Here is a 15,065-nt window from a genome sequence, read left to right as displayed (position 1 = left end):
TCGGCAATGGCCATTAAGGCTGGATAGAGTACTCTCGTTCCCAGATAGCTACAGCTGTGAAGAAACCCACGCTAATAAAGTCTACATAACTGGCTCACTTACATATTTTTGCATTATTATTATTTTATTTACCCTTGAGTATATGCCATGTAATGGGAGTTTTAATTTGTTTTTAAGGACATCAGCGCCTGTACGCTCTACACCACTGCTTGGTCAGTGCCGCGTGGGAATATGTCGTTCTGCCATTTCGTTTGTATATCCACACATGAGCCGCACGTGTCGTACAGATAACCTCTCCAGGCGACACACACCACAATGAGCGATCCCGGTGCCTCACCGCGAACACACGCACATGCACGATTACACAGCACAGAATCCCAACTCAAAGCACACCGGTCGAACAATGTGACTCATGCGCCCACACACAAAAGCAAGAGCACAGTGTGGCCAGCACCGCTTTCAACTTCGCTATGCTTGCAAAACAAAAGCCTTGCGGTAACATACAGCAGACTTTCTCACTGTGATTTTATTAAATTACATACTGCGTTACAAAAAAAAACTACCTATAGGTTACTTTAACGGCGACTGTATATGTGAACAGTGGCATGCACAAGTAAGTGCAGCAGCACCATTTCTCTCCCATGCGGCGCCCGTCGAAAGCTCACACTGTGCCATGTAGCACAGCTGCAACTGCATTGCCGTAAATCTTCATTAGGGAGTTTCATGCTCAACGGAGTTCGCGGTTGCCCGTGTGACAGGGGTATTATACATTGACTCTATGGGGTACGTGACGGTGCCGCGAAGGCGTCCAAATTATAGGGCATGTCGGAAAAATCGGCCATCCAGAAAATTCATCGTTGACTGTAGTATGCAAATGCAGCTCCCATAATCTGTCAGGCACTGCCAGCAAGTTACTGTTTGTGGATGGTGTGACTGGAATCGCCTTTGACTGCTGTACGTAGCCTTTTTGTGCTGCTGACAGCATCTGAATGTTGGAAATTATACTCACCGTTTCAATGCTTTTGAAATGGCTCGGTGGTTATAATAGTCTCGCACTATGCGCGAAGTCATCGTTTGGATCTTTTGCCTCATCAGCCACATTCCAACGCGGACACAAAGTACGTAATTTGTTGAGATTTCGGCACAATTAGGACAACCAGGCTGGTCAAAGCTAATTCAGAGCCCTTTAATGGTGTCCATCGCAGTCAAGGTGTAGCCTTGTCACTGCTCTAGAACCTCTACAGAACACTATATTTATGGAAACGGGGTTGCAACCCTCCTCTACTCCCTGATACTCCCTTTAGAGTGTTTCTTTCATGAAACAGTGGCTGTGACCTTCCTGTACTCTTTGAAGTGGGCTACCCCCTTTGAAGTTAACTTTCAGGAAGCAGGGGTTTCGCCTTCCTATGCTCCATTTGGAGCGTGCCTTTCAAGAACGTGTGGTTGTGAACCTCCTGTACTCCCTTTGAAGTGGGCCTTTCAGGAAGTTGCGGTTTCGACTCTTGTGTGCCTCCTTTGAAATTCCTTGCCTATGCCATACCCATTTAAAGCTGCAAAGTGACTTCATCCTTCAATGTCTTCTTCTCTGGCATCGTTCCCAGTAACAGCCCCCCCCCCCCCCCTTCTTTTCTTTTTTTTTTTCGTGAGCCTGGCCAATTCAAATAAATATGGTACTTAATGGACCCACTGTAGTAGACACCAGACATCAGATGTTTGGTTGTTTTCTTGGAGCTTCTTTCTCTGTGCAAAGCATGGTGCTCTGTGGTGTTTGTGAAATGTTGTTCTGGTTGCTCCCTGTTTTCTTCTTCATTCCCACTGCAGCACGCACATGCAAGACCTGAAGGAAGTGACCCGCGATGTACACTACGAGAACTATCGTGCCCAGTACATCCAGAAGATTTCTCAACAAGCGGCCCGCGAAAGGGGGTCAGTATGCCCTGTGCCACCTTTTTTTTTCTTTCTTTCTCCTCTGCATTCTTTAGCCAGGATAAAATGTGCAATTTTGCCCTAAGTAAACCTTGAATAGTCGCCCTTTACACATGCAGGCCTTTAGTAAAACATAGCATTGCCTGTTAGGGTGACATGTAGTGGTTAAGCCTTTCCGTGTCTAGGCTAAGCTCGTCCTTCCTATGGAAACTGCAAAACGAAGGTATAGCTTTATTTGCCGTCACTTCACCAGTCTGTTTCATGTCACATTAAGACTAAAATGTCACCGAATGAAAATACCCAATTTTCTGGGAGAAAAGTATTTGGACCAGCAGCTGGCTGGGCACTCAAAACACTCGTACTGCTTGCTTTTGGTCTTGGGCATAAAGTTACTTACAATAGAGTCAGACCTCAATATAGCGAGTTGCACTTGTAGCGAAAAACTTAGTTAAATTACGAATTTCGTTAAGTCAGCATGCTAAGTTTCAGTAGTAAAAGTAATTTCACAAATTCTGAAAACATTCCTAGTGGATAGTATCTTGTAAGTAGCCACATATAAACAATCACAAGAAGGTTGTGCCGTAATGACTGGATATAAGTGCTGGCACGTGCAGTGCAGACCACGCCAAGCACAAGGTATCGGCATGGCTCATGGCGTCCGAGATTTGCCTGTGGTGCTTCGCATGACGCTGTAAATCTTGGACACCACGCTTACTGCTAGCAAGCATCATCAAATGGCACCCACAAATAAAAAACTAAAGTGTAAAAAGATGCATACATTCGTCTTCCTTGAGAAAAAAAAGTCGCAGTTTTGCCCGAAAGGTCAAGCATTGATGGCAATAGCAAAGAGACAACTACACGAAGTATGGTTCGTAGTTTTACTGGCCATATAAATTGCAGTAAACATTCGCTCACTAATTAAATTAACAAGCAAAGTGTCGCACGAGCACGGGCAAGCATGAACAGATCTCACTCGATGACCACGGACACTTGCTGTCGCAGTGATAGCGTAAAGAACACTGGCCAGGGTGAGCAAACGCTTTGTGCTGCCTCTCGCTTCACCGTGTCTCAGAAACTTGAGGTTACGTAACGTCCAACACTAAATGCGTGGGAACACACATGATTCAAGGCACCAGCCATGTCAGCTCAACCTTCGCACTTGCCGCAGATTACCCCCAAGATGCAGCGCGTAGCCCACGTAAGCACTCAGCCACGTGGACAGCCATGTGTAGCGATGCCCAGGGTAGAAAAAGAGTGCCATAGGCTGGGGAGGGAGGGCCTATGGGCACACGGCTACTGCATCCCACACTCTACCCGTAGCGCGTGCTTAATCATGTTACCGCACGCTCACCGCCTTCCCACCCCCTTTATGCTGAAGGAATCATCAGCTTGTGTTTACTCCGAGATGCTGCGGCCTCCGCAGGTTCTTTACCAACATGACAGATGGCGCAGTGGTGTTTCCTGCATACTGCACACTGGTGTGTGCAACAGCGTTTTTGTTGCTAAAATTTTTCACACGGAAGGTTGCGAGCAAATAACTTGTGCCTTGGCTGATATTTTGGCAGTTTCCTTCTAGATTTACCAGCCCATAGGTTCCAGATACATGCTTTAAATGGTCAAAAACTTCATTAAATCGAAACTCTGTCACAAAATTATTCCGAATTTTCGTTAAATCCAGTTTCAACTGCAGTGGAATCTCGTTGATATGATTCTGCATAATACATTTTTCGGGATAATACGCTTTTTCTTTTTCTGATAATACGATTTGGTTGGATAATACATTGGATAATACAATTTTTGTATGATGCGCTTTATTTTTCGGTTCCCGTGAAGATCGTATCAATGAGATTCCACTTTATTACCTAGAGGAAAAACTGACTCTTTGACGCTTTTATATGCATTTGAAATGCTGGGATGTAGTGGCTTAAGATTAACTCGTTCTTGGAGAGCCAGGTCACCTTGAAGACATGGCTGGCTAGCACTGTTCCCTCTGAGAATGATTCATTTATACTTTAACAGCACGTAAAAAAAAAAGACCATTTTTATCTTTAGTGTTACACAAAAACATATTTTATTCAATCAAACTACTTATGCTTAGAGGTACAGTTATACGAAACATAGAAAATATCGGCAAGCCACTAATGTTGGAGGAGAGACGACTAAATCTGCGCTCGCATCAGTACAGTTTGTGGTCTGTTCTCGCTTTTCATCATTTCATTATGCACCGCAGGTGAGTCAACTTTATTAAAAGATTTAGTACAGACAAAGGATTTTTTATGAAGATTTTATTTTCAGACAGCTATATCTGTGCAGCCAAATCCACGTTTTAGGACAAGCCTCGCTCGACACCAGCCAACACAAGCCTCACACGCCTAAACACTGTCGTCCCCATGACGGCACAGCACCCATTAGGAATCTCGCATGCACAGTGATGCCGGATTTTCCTCTAGGTAATATTGTAAGAAATTTGTGACCTTAGGAAACACGCCCTCTACGCTCATTTTGGAAACAACCTTGGACTTCTGCAGTAGCAACTAGCGCAGGCCAGACTTTTCATTTGCCAAAATTATTTACTTGAGAGCCTTCGTATGAAATGAGTGCCTGTGAAACTTGTTCCTCGCTTTTCCATAGTTGACCACATCACATAGTTCATTAGACTGCAAAAATAGGCATTCATTTGGTTTGTTATACAAACTCAGACCAGTAGTGTGTTTGCTTCAGATGACCATGTATTTCCATGATGAAGGAAACTGCATACTGTTGTACTCAGAACCACCAAGGCACCATTTTAAATAGAGCAGCAGTTTTCAAGGAATACAGATGAGAAGTGAAAGACAGCACTATCACTAATTTTGGATAAAGAGGCTTCCTGCTGCAGCACAAATGACAGATCGTTAATCTGGTCGCTGCCTCTATTGTGGAGGAGAGCCCTTTTAGCATCAAGTCGAAAATTGCAAAACCTTTCAGCTGGTACAGAATTGTTTATTTGCAAATGACTTTGCTGTGTTAGAAAGGCAACACCATGCATTGAACTTGTAGGAAAATGTATGTTTTTTTTTTTTTTTTTGGCACCATGACTGAAGGTGGGTTCCACTTCACACATGTTCATTTTCTGGCATAGATCTACCAGTAAAGGGATGCATACATAATTATGTCTTAAAAAGCAAAAGAAGCCACAGGTTTGCAGCAGGGAATACAGTGCACATGGCATTTGCGAAGCCTTTAGCATTAATTTGCTGCCGACATTTGCCGTTTGAAACAAGCTGCGTTTACCAGGTGTGACTTTTTCATTGGCCCCTGGCTCGCTCATGTGTGGTGATATACAACAGCAGAACAACAAGTGGCCCTCATTGCCAGGTGGAACTGTGGTGCAACTGTTCATTCCAGCAAAGCTTGGAGAGACTGCTTGAAGCATGCAACAGTCAACACTGTCTTTCAAAGCACTTTACTGTGTAATTAATAATGGCAGTATCACAACATTTTCGGTGCGCATAAGTTGTGCAGGGACCTTAAATTAAAGCTAATAATTGTTTCAAGGCTAAAAAGAAAGTGTCACCGAAGTGTCGACGCTGGTAGTTCAATTGATTTGATGATTAAATGTTATTTCTCTATTCTGTCTCTTTAGGTCTCTTTTTCATGTTAAATATCCACTCATGTCATATTTTATTCGTATCATATTTCATGCACATATATTATTTACCGTAGTTGACACTTGGTGGACCCTTCCTTTTTTGTTTCTGGAAGTGGCTACAAGATAACCAGATCGCATAAATGTGAAACCCATGTGAAGGCGTAAAAGAAGACCTTGTCTTCAAAAGCACACAAACTCAATGCGTGGGGTGAAAGCGTTCAGCATGTGGAAATGTCCAGCTTACCCCACGCGCACCTGTAAGTTAGGGCATACTCAGCAGATGGTGTGCATTTTTTGATCTAGTAAATACTGTAGACTGAAGGGAGTACATGTATTTAACTGTGGCATAGGATCTTTGATACAATGAAACAGGTGCATACAACTGCATTTCATGGGGCACCCAGTGGTTTTGCAAGTATGTGCTGCAACCACACTTGTTGCCTGCTTCCAGGCGTGCAGAAAAGCAAGTAGTGTTGCGATATTCAAGCTCACTAATGTGAACTTCTGTGCCTGTGACCTCAGCTCTCTTATAACACAGCCAGCACACATACCCCGAGCAGTGCAGTTTATGGTCTGCATGACAATATTGCTAAGACGTTATGAATGGCAACGTAGCGAAAAGCCTGTGTTTCAGCTGAACAATAAAGCTCTTTAATGAGCTGGCTACATTAATGTGCAAGAGACAGCTGGGGAGTAGCAACAAAATTATAGAAGTAGTCGCACATAACAAGTATGGGTAGCACTGACTTGGCCCTTTGACAAAATAAGCGTGGTGCCAAGGCAGGAAAAGTTGGGTTGCTTGAACAATGTGCTTGGTTGTTGCGCCATTTTCATGAGTTTTTCTTCAAATCCTTATCAGCGAGTAACTACTTGTGTAAATACACCCCTCACTTGTGACCCGTATATCTGATGCATGCAGGAAGCAAGGCAGAGATTCGGTGACAACCACATACGACGGAATATCAGAAGCTGACCGCCTGCTCCAGATGAAAGATGAAGAGGTAAGCATTTTGCCCCACCAAGAGTTCACCGCTCGTTTTGCTTCCTGTGGCCCCACTTTCTTGCATCTGAAACAGTTGTTCCTACCCGAGCGCTGGGAAGGTCGATAAAATTTTACGGTGCCAGTGCATAGCAATGGTACGCATTCGTGATATTGCATAACACACTCCATTATGTAACAAGTTTATTCGAGTCAAGAATTGTTGGCAGAGAAGCAGAAAGGAGTGCACCGACAACAGAAACCTAGAACGGGGAAAAAAATTGCCTGCTCCCTTTTACTCCCTCTAAAATGAAACTCTGCACTTTGTGCACTCATACCATGTTTCGTATGAATCCGCATAAGCCACGTGTTTCTTGCAAAAAATGACTTGCTACTTGTGAATATAAAGTTGTGGGTGCAACTCGCGGTCGTAGCAGCGGCATTTCACAGAGGCTACCGTGCAATAATGCTCGTGTGCTGTGGATGCACCTTGAAAAAACCCCCGGTGGTCAAAACTGTATGTATGTATGTATGTATGTATGTATGTATGTATGTATGTATGTATGTGTATGTGTGTGTATGTATGTATGTATGCTGGAGCCTTCCACTGTGGCATCTCTCATAGCCTCCCTATTGCTTTGGGGAATGTAAACCCATCAGCACATAAATGCCTGTGTCCTAGCGGTTAGGAATCTGATGTTCCAGTTGACCATGCCATCATGGTGCTGGCAAACTTGGTGCAGCAAGAGGAATGAGCACCACATTGATCCTCCTGCATCTTGAACGTGACATCTATTTGGCTTTAGAGTAGAGTGAGGGGACATGCTAGAGCACATGATCTGGTGGAGTGCAATCATTGATGAGATAGCTAATTTAGAGGAGGCTCACATGTTCCACTGGTCATTTCAGATCCCACTCGCTTTGTGGTGAAATGCACTCTCTTGCTCCATCACAGGGGCACATCCTCGGCTGGAAATTCACTGGCATGCTGCACCAGTTTCACCTGCAGTGATGCTACCACTGCGCCAATTGCGCCGAGAGGCGAACCCTGCTGCATCCTGCTACATTTCAGCAAAATATGAGAAATCTGCGCCCACCCTGCGCTGAAAGGGTTGCTCTGGCTTTAGAAAACAGAATTAAGTCCTCAAGCCCTGTTTCTCCGCACCATCGAAAGCGGCATGGCATGGAATAGCGGCTGTGTTAGCTTCGCGATGGACTAAGTCCAGCCTCTCCAACTGGTGTTTCCTCCGTGGGCCATTGTCTGTTTTCAATATCTTCCACCCCACCAGGTGCGGGTTGCTTGGGCAGCGGTATAGTATCGCTTTTCAGGCTGCAGCGAGCGATTGCAGAGGAGCGACCTCGCGCTGCTCTGCTGTATGTTAAATGGCGAGCAACGTTTCGGACGCTGAATAGTGTCTCGCCTGATTTTTCGAACATAACGCGCACAGTGTCAGAGATGTGGCAGTCGTTAAAAATTTTTCTGTTATTCAATTTGTCATATATCCCCCACTTCTGTTGGCAAGGTGATGTCACTGTATTAAGAATGGCATACGGCCGCTACTAAGATTTTGGTCGGCTCCACACGAAACTTTTGCCGCTAGATACTGACGAAGCGCCGCTGTTTAGGTCTAGCTGCATCGTACGGCTGTGACAAAAATTCGCTGCCAACCGACATGCGGCAGGCAGCAGGTCGTCACGGCAAGATGGACTCTAAAATGTTCGGACCAGTAAACTGCATATAATGATTAGGCGTGAAATCATGGGCTAGATTTGGTGGCCAGAAGCCAAGGTTGGGTCTGTGGGTGACATGCTGGCAACTACCGTGAGCGCTTTCACGAAGTTTGTTTTTACACTTACTAAACGGAATGGTGAAAGTTCGCGTGTACACAGAAAGCTCCAAACTGAACTCATGCCTCACAGCCTAATCTGATTGCGTTGCATGAAAGGTCGAGCGTGTATTTGCGACGGCATACGACGCACGTTGACCATCGCGGCATTTAGATAGTATATCAGTGAAGCACAGCATAGGGCCGAATTGAACAAATTTTTCCTACCACTGGCTTTGCAAATACAGTAAAAGCTCGATGATACGAATCTCACGGGGTCACGAAAAATATTCGTATTAGCCGAAATTCGTATCATCGAACCACAATTAAAACTACTGTCGAATCTCGTTAATTCGAACTCGAAGGGGCCCGAAAATTTGTTCGAATTAAAAGGACGTATTTTTGAAGTATTCGTGCACCATAGCACGATGCACGAACGGTGCGAGTCGTGAAATATCGCGGCGCACAAGCGCATAGCAAGCGTGGGCCACGAAACTGCCCACGCCGGCTAACGGTCGCTTCCCGATAACGACAGAAAACAAAGCTTCAGGGAGCGAGCGGGCGGCGCCGGCACACGGGTGCGCGCGCCGCGCGGAGACTGTCGAAGTGAGGGAGGAGGGCGGCAGGGAAGCGGATTTCGGTGGCTCCCCTCGCCCTCCCTCGTAGCTCTCTCACCTTCGACTCCGTGCGCACATCTCCGTGCGCGCCCGCCGCCGTGCTGGCGCCAGCTTATTTTAGCTGCCCCCTGAAGTTTCGTTTTCTGCCGTTATCGGGAAGCGAGCGTTTGCGGGCGTGGCAGTTTCGTTGGTTCGACTGTGCCTCCGCCGCTGCTTCCCTCTGCGCTGCTGCCGCAGCGTGCAAGGTCAACATGTGACTAGAAAATAGAGGAGAAGGGTTCACTGCCATTTTATCCGCGTGGCTGAGACGTCGGCACTAGTGTGTGCTAGAATACGGTTGTCTAGAATACTCTAGTCGGCACGTACACGCTTGTTCCGGCGCGATGCAGAAACGGCGACCTTGCAATTTGAGAGAGAAGGAAATTTCCGCCACGGGTTCTTTTTTTTTTTTCCCCGTTCCTTCACGCGCGGCATTGAGGGGTCTCCTGAGCTTTCGCTCTATGGCGGTGTCGGAGCAATGCCGGTCGGAGGCACCGCCGCGTGATTTGGCGCGCTGCTAAGAGCATTGTCGGTGCGCGGTATGTTCGAAATAAGCGTGTTCGAATTCGCTTGCTTCGCGTTGACGTTGAGCGAAAGCACGTTTTTCATGATAGTCTCGCTGTGCAACAATTGTGCTCAGTGCTGACGTTGCGAGGCCTAGCTCCTTAGCCAACTCCGTCCGCTTCCTCTTGGGATCCTCATCGACCTTTCGAAGAATGCCTAATTTCTTTTTTAAGGAGAGTGCTTTCCGCTTGCGAGACATAGCTCGCTGCGACTAGGCAAATAGGCGCAAACACGAAGAACGCGGCCCGAAGCGCAGCAGCCACTCCATCTGACGGCTCGCAGAAAAGGAGGAAAAGTACAAAAGCACCTAAAGCGCCACCGCTTCAAACTCTTCGCGCCCAGTCGCGGAGTCCGCGCTATCCGGCGCCGCGCCTCCGCACCAAAAGAGAAGGAGAGAAAGCGCGTGACGGCGCGCTGTTCTCTTTCGCGGCCGTCGGTGAGGCGGCGTTTATTCGTATCAACCAACGCAGACTGAAAATCGATTCGTAACAACCGTTCTCTAGCACGTTGCAAAGTAATGGGGCTCGGCCGGGACCACAGAAAAATTCGTATCACCCGGAAATTCGTATTAGCCGTGATCGTATCATCGAGCTTTTACTGTAGCGATGTCATTAATTTTACTGCTGAAGTTTGCGTTTTTAGACTGCCCTCACAATTATTTGAACGTTTTGCAAAAAATTTGAAAAATCGGTCAGCGACTGTTTCATCAACAAGTTTGACCCTCGGTATGCTAATTTCACATTCAGAGGCAAAAGTATTTTAGTGTTTGGATTGAGTTTATGCACAGGGCGGTCACTTAAAGCTTTCACATGGCTTGTCCACTGTAATATCTCCATATAAAATAGTTTGCAATCGCTTTCATATACCTACTCCAAAAGTCCATCTTGCTGTTACAAAATGCGTAAGTGGCTGCTCCAAAGGCTGCCTCAAAATGGCATGGGCCAATAGCATCACTGCACCTGCTATGGGGATGCACCTGTCTGCTTTTGGCACTTTGTGCAAGCATCGACCCACAACACTGAGCTCGTCGCCTGATTAGTGCATTTCTTGCCTATGTGAGGCATCTCTACAACTGTAGATGGCAAAAGGAGTGACACTTAAATCATGCCTTCATAATGCTAAAAACACATCCATGCAGGTATTGGAGCACGTATTGGTGCACATATTGCAGCCATCATTACAGCAGTACCACCTCTTTCACAGGCTGCCATGAGATGTGAAGCGACTTGCCTTCCAGTGCAAAGGGCGTACACTGCAAAAAGCTGCAGTTATAAATAAAGGCTATTCTTTCATGCTACAGTAAGACCTCGTTAATTCATATTTCATGGGACCCAAAATAAAAGGCCGAATTAACTGAATATTAAATTGTCTAGGGTATCAAGAAAACAATATAAATGCTTGCTACACCAATCTGCCTTTATTTACTGAATAAATTCACAATCTTTGGTTCTGTTTCACACAAAATCATTGCAGAAGCGGCAATTGTCGCCATCTCGTGACTGATTAGCACTTGCAGCGGAGAGGCTCTGGCGACTTCCTTTGTAGTGCAACCCATTTCGCACAAGACCTGCATCTTCGTCCGAGTAGACATGCCTTTCACTACCGCGCACGGACCTGATTAATTTTTCATCAGTGACCTGGTCGGCAACAGATCTGTCCATCGCGATGCAGCTGCGGGGTTGATGCTCGTGTGGGGGCCGCGGTAGAATCGGTATTCATCTTGATGGCTGCCGCCGCGTTCTGACCTTGCACTGAGTCAAAATGGTACTGCATGTCGTAGTCGCTGCGGACGAAACTGCAATCACTACCGATGCAATCATATGTGGTGACTCTGCAGTTCTGAAGGCATGTGGCCAATGCAGTGTCGTGTATGGCGGTAAACGGGTAAGAGCACAAATAGACACGAAGTGCTCGGCCTTTCTGTCATTCCCGTATGTGGTATGGTTTCCGCTGATGACTAGCACCGCTCTTGCTCTTTTGCGTCGCACATTTACGATGCTCGCCGTGGTTTGAAGGTTGTCTGCATTAATTGGTTTGCGGTCAAATAAGTCCGAGTTAAACATGTGTTTGACGCCATTAAATAATACATACACCTGCCAGGACAAAAGGACGAGTCCAAATTATCTGATTTTCTGAATTAATCAGGGTCGAATTAACATTTTACCGTAGACGCCTATTTCAATTCGTATGCCTACAATTTCCCTGGGGTTGCAAATAATTTCAAACTAATTTTTTACTTTCTAACCTTTCACACAGGCAATGACCAAGTGCAATTCAGCATCTTCCTTGGGTGAAATAATTGCCGCGGTGAGGTGTTAACATCTCATTTGTCCAGCATCACACTTCTGTCCACCTGGGCTTTGCCTTCACGTTAAACTATGTGGTTTACCATTCCAAAGCAGCTCATAGGTTATGAGAGATGCTGTACTGTTGAAGAAGCACCTGCAGTTCTTCAGCATGCACCCAAAGCACCACAGATGACGTGTTTGCATTCAGTCCTCTTGGTCGGGAGTCGAACCCCTGAACAACACAATGCCGCAGCCACTTATCCACCATGGCAAGGCCGACTTCATTCGTGTCCATTGTTACGTGTGCAGCTGAGAAACGTTTGCTTCTTTCTCCCACGCAGATCCGGCGCATGCAGGAGATGCTGTCGCAGATGCAGGAGAAGCTCCGCCAGACGAGCAGGGACACCACGCCCGAAGCGTCGACTCCGGACTTGGATGCCCGGAGGGATGGCGACAGTGTCGTGAACCTCTGAGGGGCAAGCAAATGCATTGCAGGAAGGATGCCGCTGACTCGCCAACGTCTCCCCTTTTCCAGCTGTAACACGCGCACCACCTGGTGCTGCGCAGTGCAGGTTGTGCGATTGGGAGGTCCAGTCACTTGGATTCATGAGAAGAACACACACCTCTCCTTTCCCACGGCATCTAAGCGTTGCTCTCACAGTGTCCTTTGCAGTACCAGCATTTTCCTGCAGGGCTATGCTTTTTGCCGGTTCGGGAACACTCGGACGTTTTTTAGTCTCGTGCCACACTTGGTTTGGTCAGTCACACGCACCTAAAAAGACCAGAGGTGCTCGTTTATATTGTTGACCCTTGGGCATTGTTCTAAAATCACGGGGCCTTCATTCTTGCAGCTTTATTTTCGGCGGACAACTTTCAAGGATTGAGCAACCAGTCAAATTCGATTATGCGAGCAAGTCCAGAAAGTTGGAGACCACGAAAATTGTGTGGCTACTATATCACCCAGTGCACATTCGCTGGCTGAGCGCTTACATCAAGGAGATTCCTATTGTACTGGTGAGGTGCTACGCTGGGCATTTGTAGCAGGAAATTGAATGTACCACTTAAAATAATAGAAAACACACCCACCCTGCATGTTCACCTACAGTCAAGTTTTGTCTGTTCGGTGAATTCAGTGCACTTGTATGGATCTGGAACACTTGTTTATAAGTTGTCCCACATCAAGGCTTTCTTCGACACCCTTGAATGGTAGTATGCCTTAATCTGTCAAATTATGGAGAGATATGGGCTTACAGTAAGCATTTCATAAGCGTAGATTTTTTGAAGGTCATGGTGTTTTGTTGTTTTATCTCTAGGCATCATGCGCACGTCCTTTGCAGTTTACAACTTAGCTCCTTTTCTTGTTTTGCTATCTTGAGTCACATCCGACAGCTCTTGAAAGAGCGCTTAGTTTTATGTAATGTGTTTCGAAAGTGGGTAGACCACCTGCAAGGATGGCTACTCGGTGCAAAGCATCTCACGAGAAAAGTTCTGCGTGGCTTTAATGACGATCAAGCTTTTAAAATGGTTGGAAGATATATTGATAGCAAAATTAGCGTCTTCAGCACTTGAGTACTTGTTGTAATTTAATCATAGTGCTAGGCACTGAACATTTTTTGCTTGTCATGCATGTGAGGGTGACTTCATTTTTTTTTCTCCTGTCACCTTGCAAGTGCGTTCAAGTAGAAATATTACTATTTGTTCTATTATTTTGTACTTGAATAACGCTCACCCTCACAGACACTGTGAGAGCAACACATGGGAGAGAAGCTTCCTAGCTTTACTTGGAGATTATACTAGAGGGTCACCCCCAGCTATATATATATATATATATATATATACACACACATAATATATGTATACACCCACAGAAATGTATTAATTCACAGATACATGCCCAGCCTAATTGCACATGTGCATATTCCTGCTTATCCATTGTCAATGTTTTATTTTTTTTTCCTGAAAGTACCAGTGATATCATTGTCATCTTCCTCCAAAATAATGAGCTTTAATTTTTGGCAGCTGCTTCTAAAGGTCTTTTTGTGCGGATTACGTATAGAATTACTCGAAGAGGATCGGGGGCCACATTTTGCAGCATTCCATTTCATTTTCTACTCTTCTTGCTCTTTCTCATTGCCTCTGATGCCATCATTATGGCCACGATCAGCCATTTGGCACAACGAATTATAAGAAAAGAAAAAGGAATGGTAAACGGAATGCATCGTTAGAAAGTACAGGGCCCTGGCTTCGAATTATGTTGCTGCAAGAGTTGCAGGCAAATGGTCTGTTATGTGTCTACTTCTATGCGAGGACAAAGGCGTAATTAAAGGCCAGTCTGTTTTGCTTCGTCACAATACTCGCGAGAGAACGCACGCGTTAAGATGGGAATGTGATAACCAAAGGTTGACGTCTGCTTTTTTTGCACACTCGTACTAAACCAAAGAAGTGCATTATGTGCTGTCTTCTCTCTCAGTCCCGAGAATGCACATTTGTTGTTCTCAGCAAGCTTTGATTGCAGCTGGTAATATATATGCTTAGTTACAGTCCAGCTAGTCATCAGACTGGGCAGTCTTTTTTTTTTTTTATGTCGTCACTTCCAAAGAAACAGCAGCAATGAAATGCCGCTTATTGTTTAGCTGGTGCTTAATTTATTTACACCTATTTATGATATCTATATTTATATACAAACACCTGTGCGTGGGTGAACATTCCAGAATTGTGGACCCTATTTATTTGGCCACCACTTCCTATCGCCCGTAACTGCACTGTCATGTTGTGAAAGTGCGAAATCTTGTATTCCAGTGAAATTGCATTTTTTGTTTCGTTCTGTTTTCTCAAAATTTTTTACCTCTCTCAGGGTTTTTGTCAATGATCTGTGTTCAATCATGAATGTGTTATGTGTCACTCTGTCTAAACAAATAAAAAAGAGGGGGAGGGAGAGATTCATTGCAAGTCACAATAAACACTGAATGACTACGGAATCATTCTTTTTTTGTTAGTTTGGCCCTCAGCTTCAAAAACATTGCTGTGCACAATTGTGAAGCCCTGTCTTCCACATAAAGTTCAAGAAGGAACGGAAAGGTGATCCATGAGTCAAATTGAGCAAGTTCTGGTAGCCAGTCGGGATGAAGACCCACATGGCACAGGTGGCGTTGACGGACAGCTTGCAGCCCTGGTCATGTCCACAGAATGGAAAAG

General features: G+C 45.5%; 1 protein-coding gene across 4 annotated transcripts in view; it reads left to right on the top strand.

Moving 5' to 3' along the window:
* The window catches only part of LOC119445463 (septin-2), a 36,788-nt gene extending 21,940 nt beyond the window's left edge, over positions 1–14,848 (top strand). For all 4 annotated transcript variants that reach the window (XM_037709743.2, XM_037709745.2, XM_037709744.2 and 1 more), the window contains 3 exons: positions 1,822–1,926; positions 6,477–6,558; positions 12,212–14,848. In XM_037709743.2, coding sequence (XP_037565671.1) covers positions 1,822–1,926; positions 6,477–6,558; positions 12,212–12,343 — 319 coding nt within the window. In that variant the 3' untranslated portion in view covers positions 12,344–14,848. The remainder of the gene's footprint in view (positions 1–1,821; positions 1,927–6,476; positions 6,559–12,211) is intronic.
* Positions 14,849–15,065: the final 217 nt, after the last annotated feature.

The sequence above is a fragment of the Dermacentor silvarum genome, chromosome 3 (genome assembly GCF_013339745.2).
Source record: "Dermacentor silvarum isolate Dsil-2018 chromosome 3, BIME_Dsil_1.4, whole genome shotgun sequence".
Lineage (NCBI taxonomy): Eukaryota > Metazoa > Arthropoda > Arachnida > Ixodida > Ixodidae > Dermacentor > Dermacentor silvarum.
The sequence above is the reverse complement of the archived record's forward strand: the minus strand, read 5'-3'. Positions and strand labels throughout refer to the sequence as shown.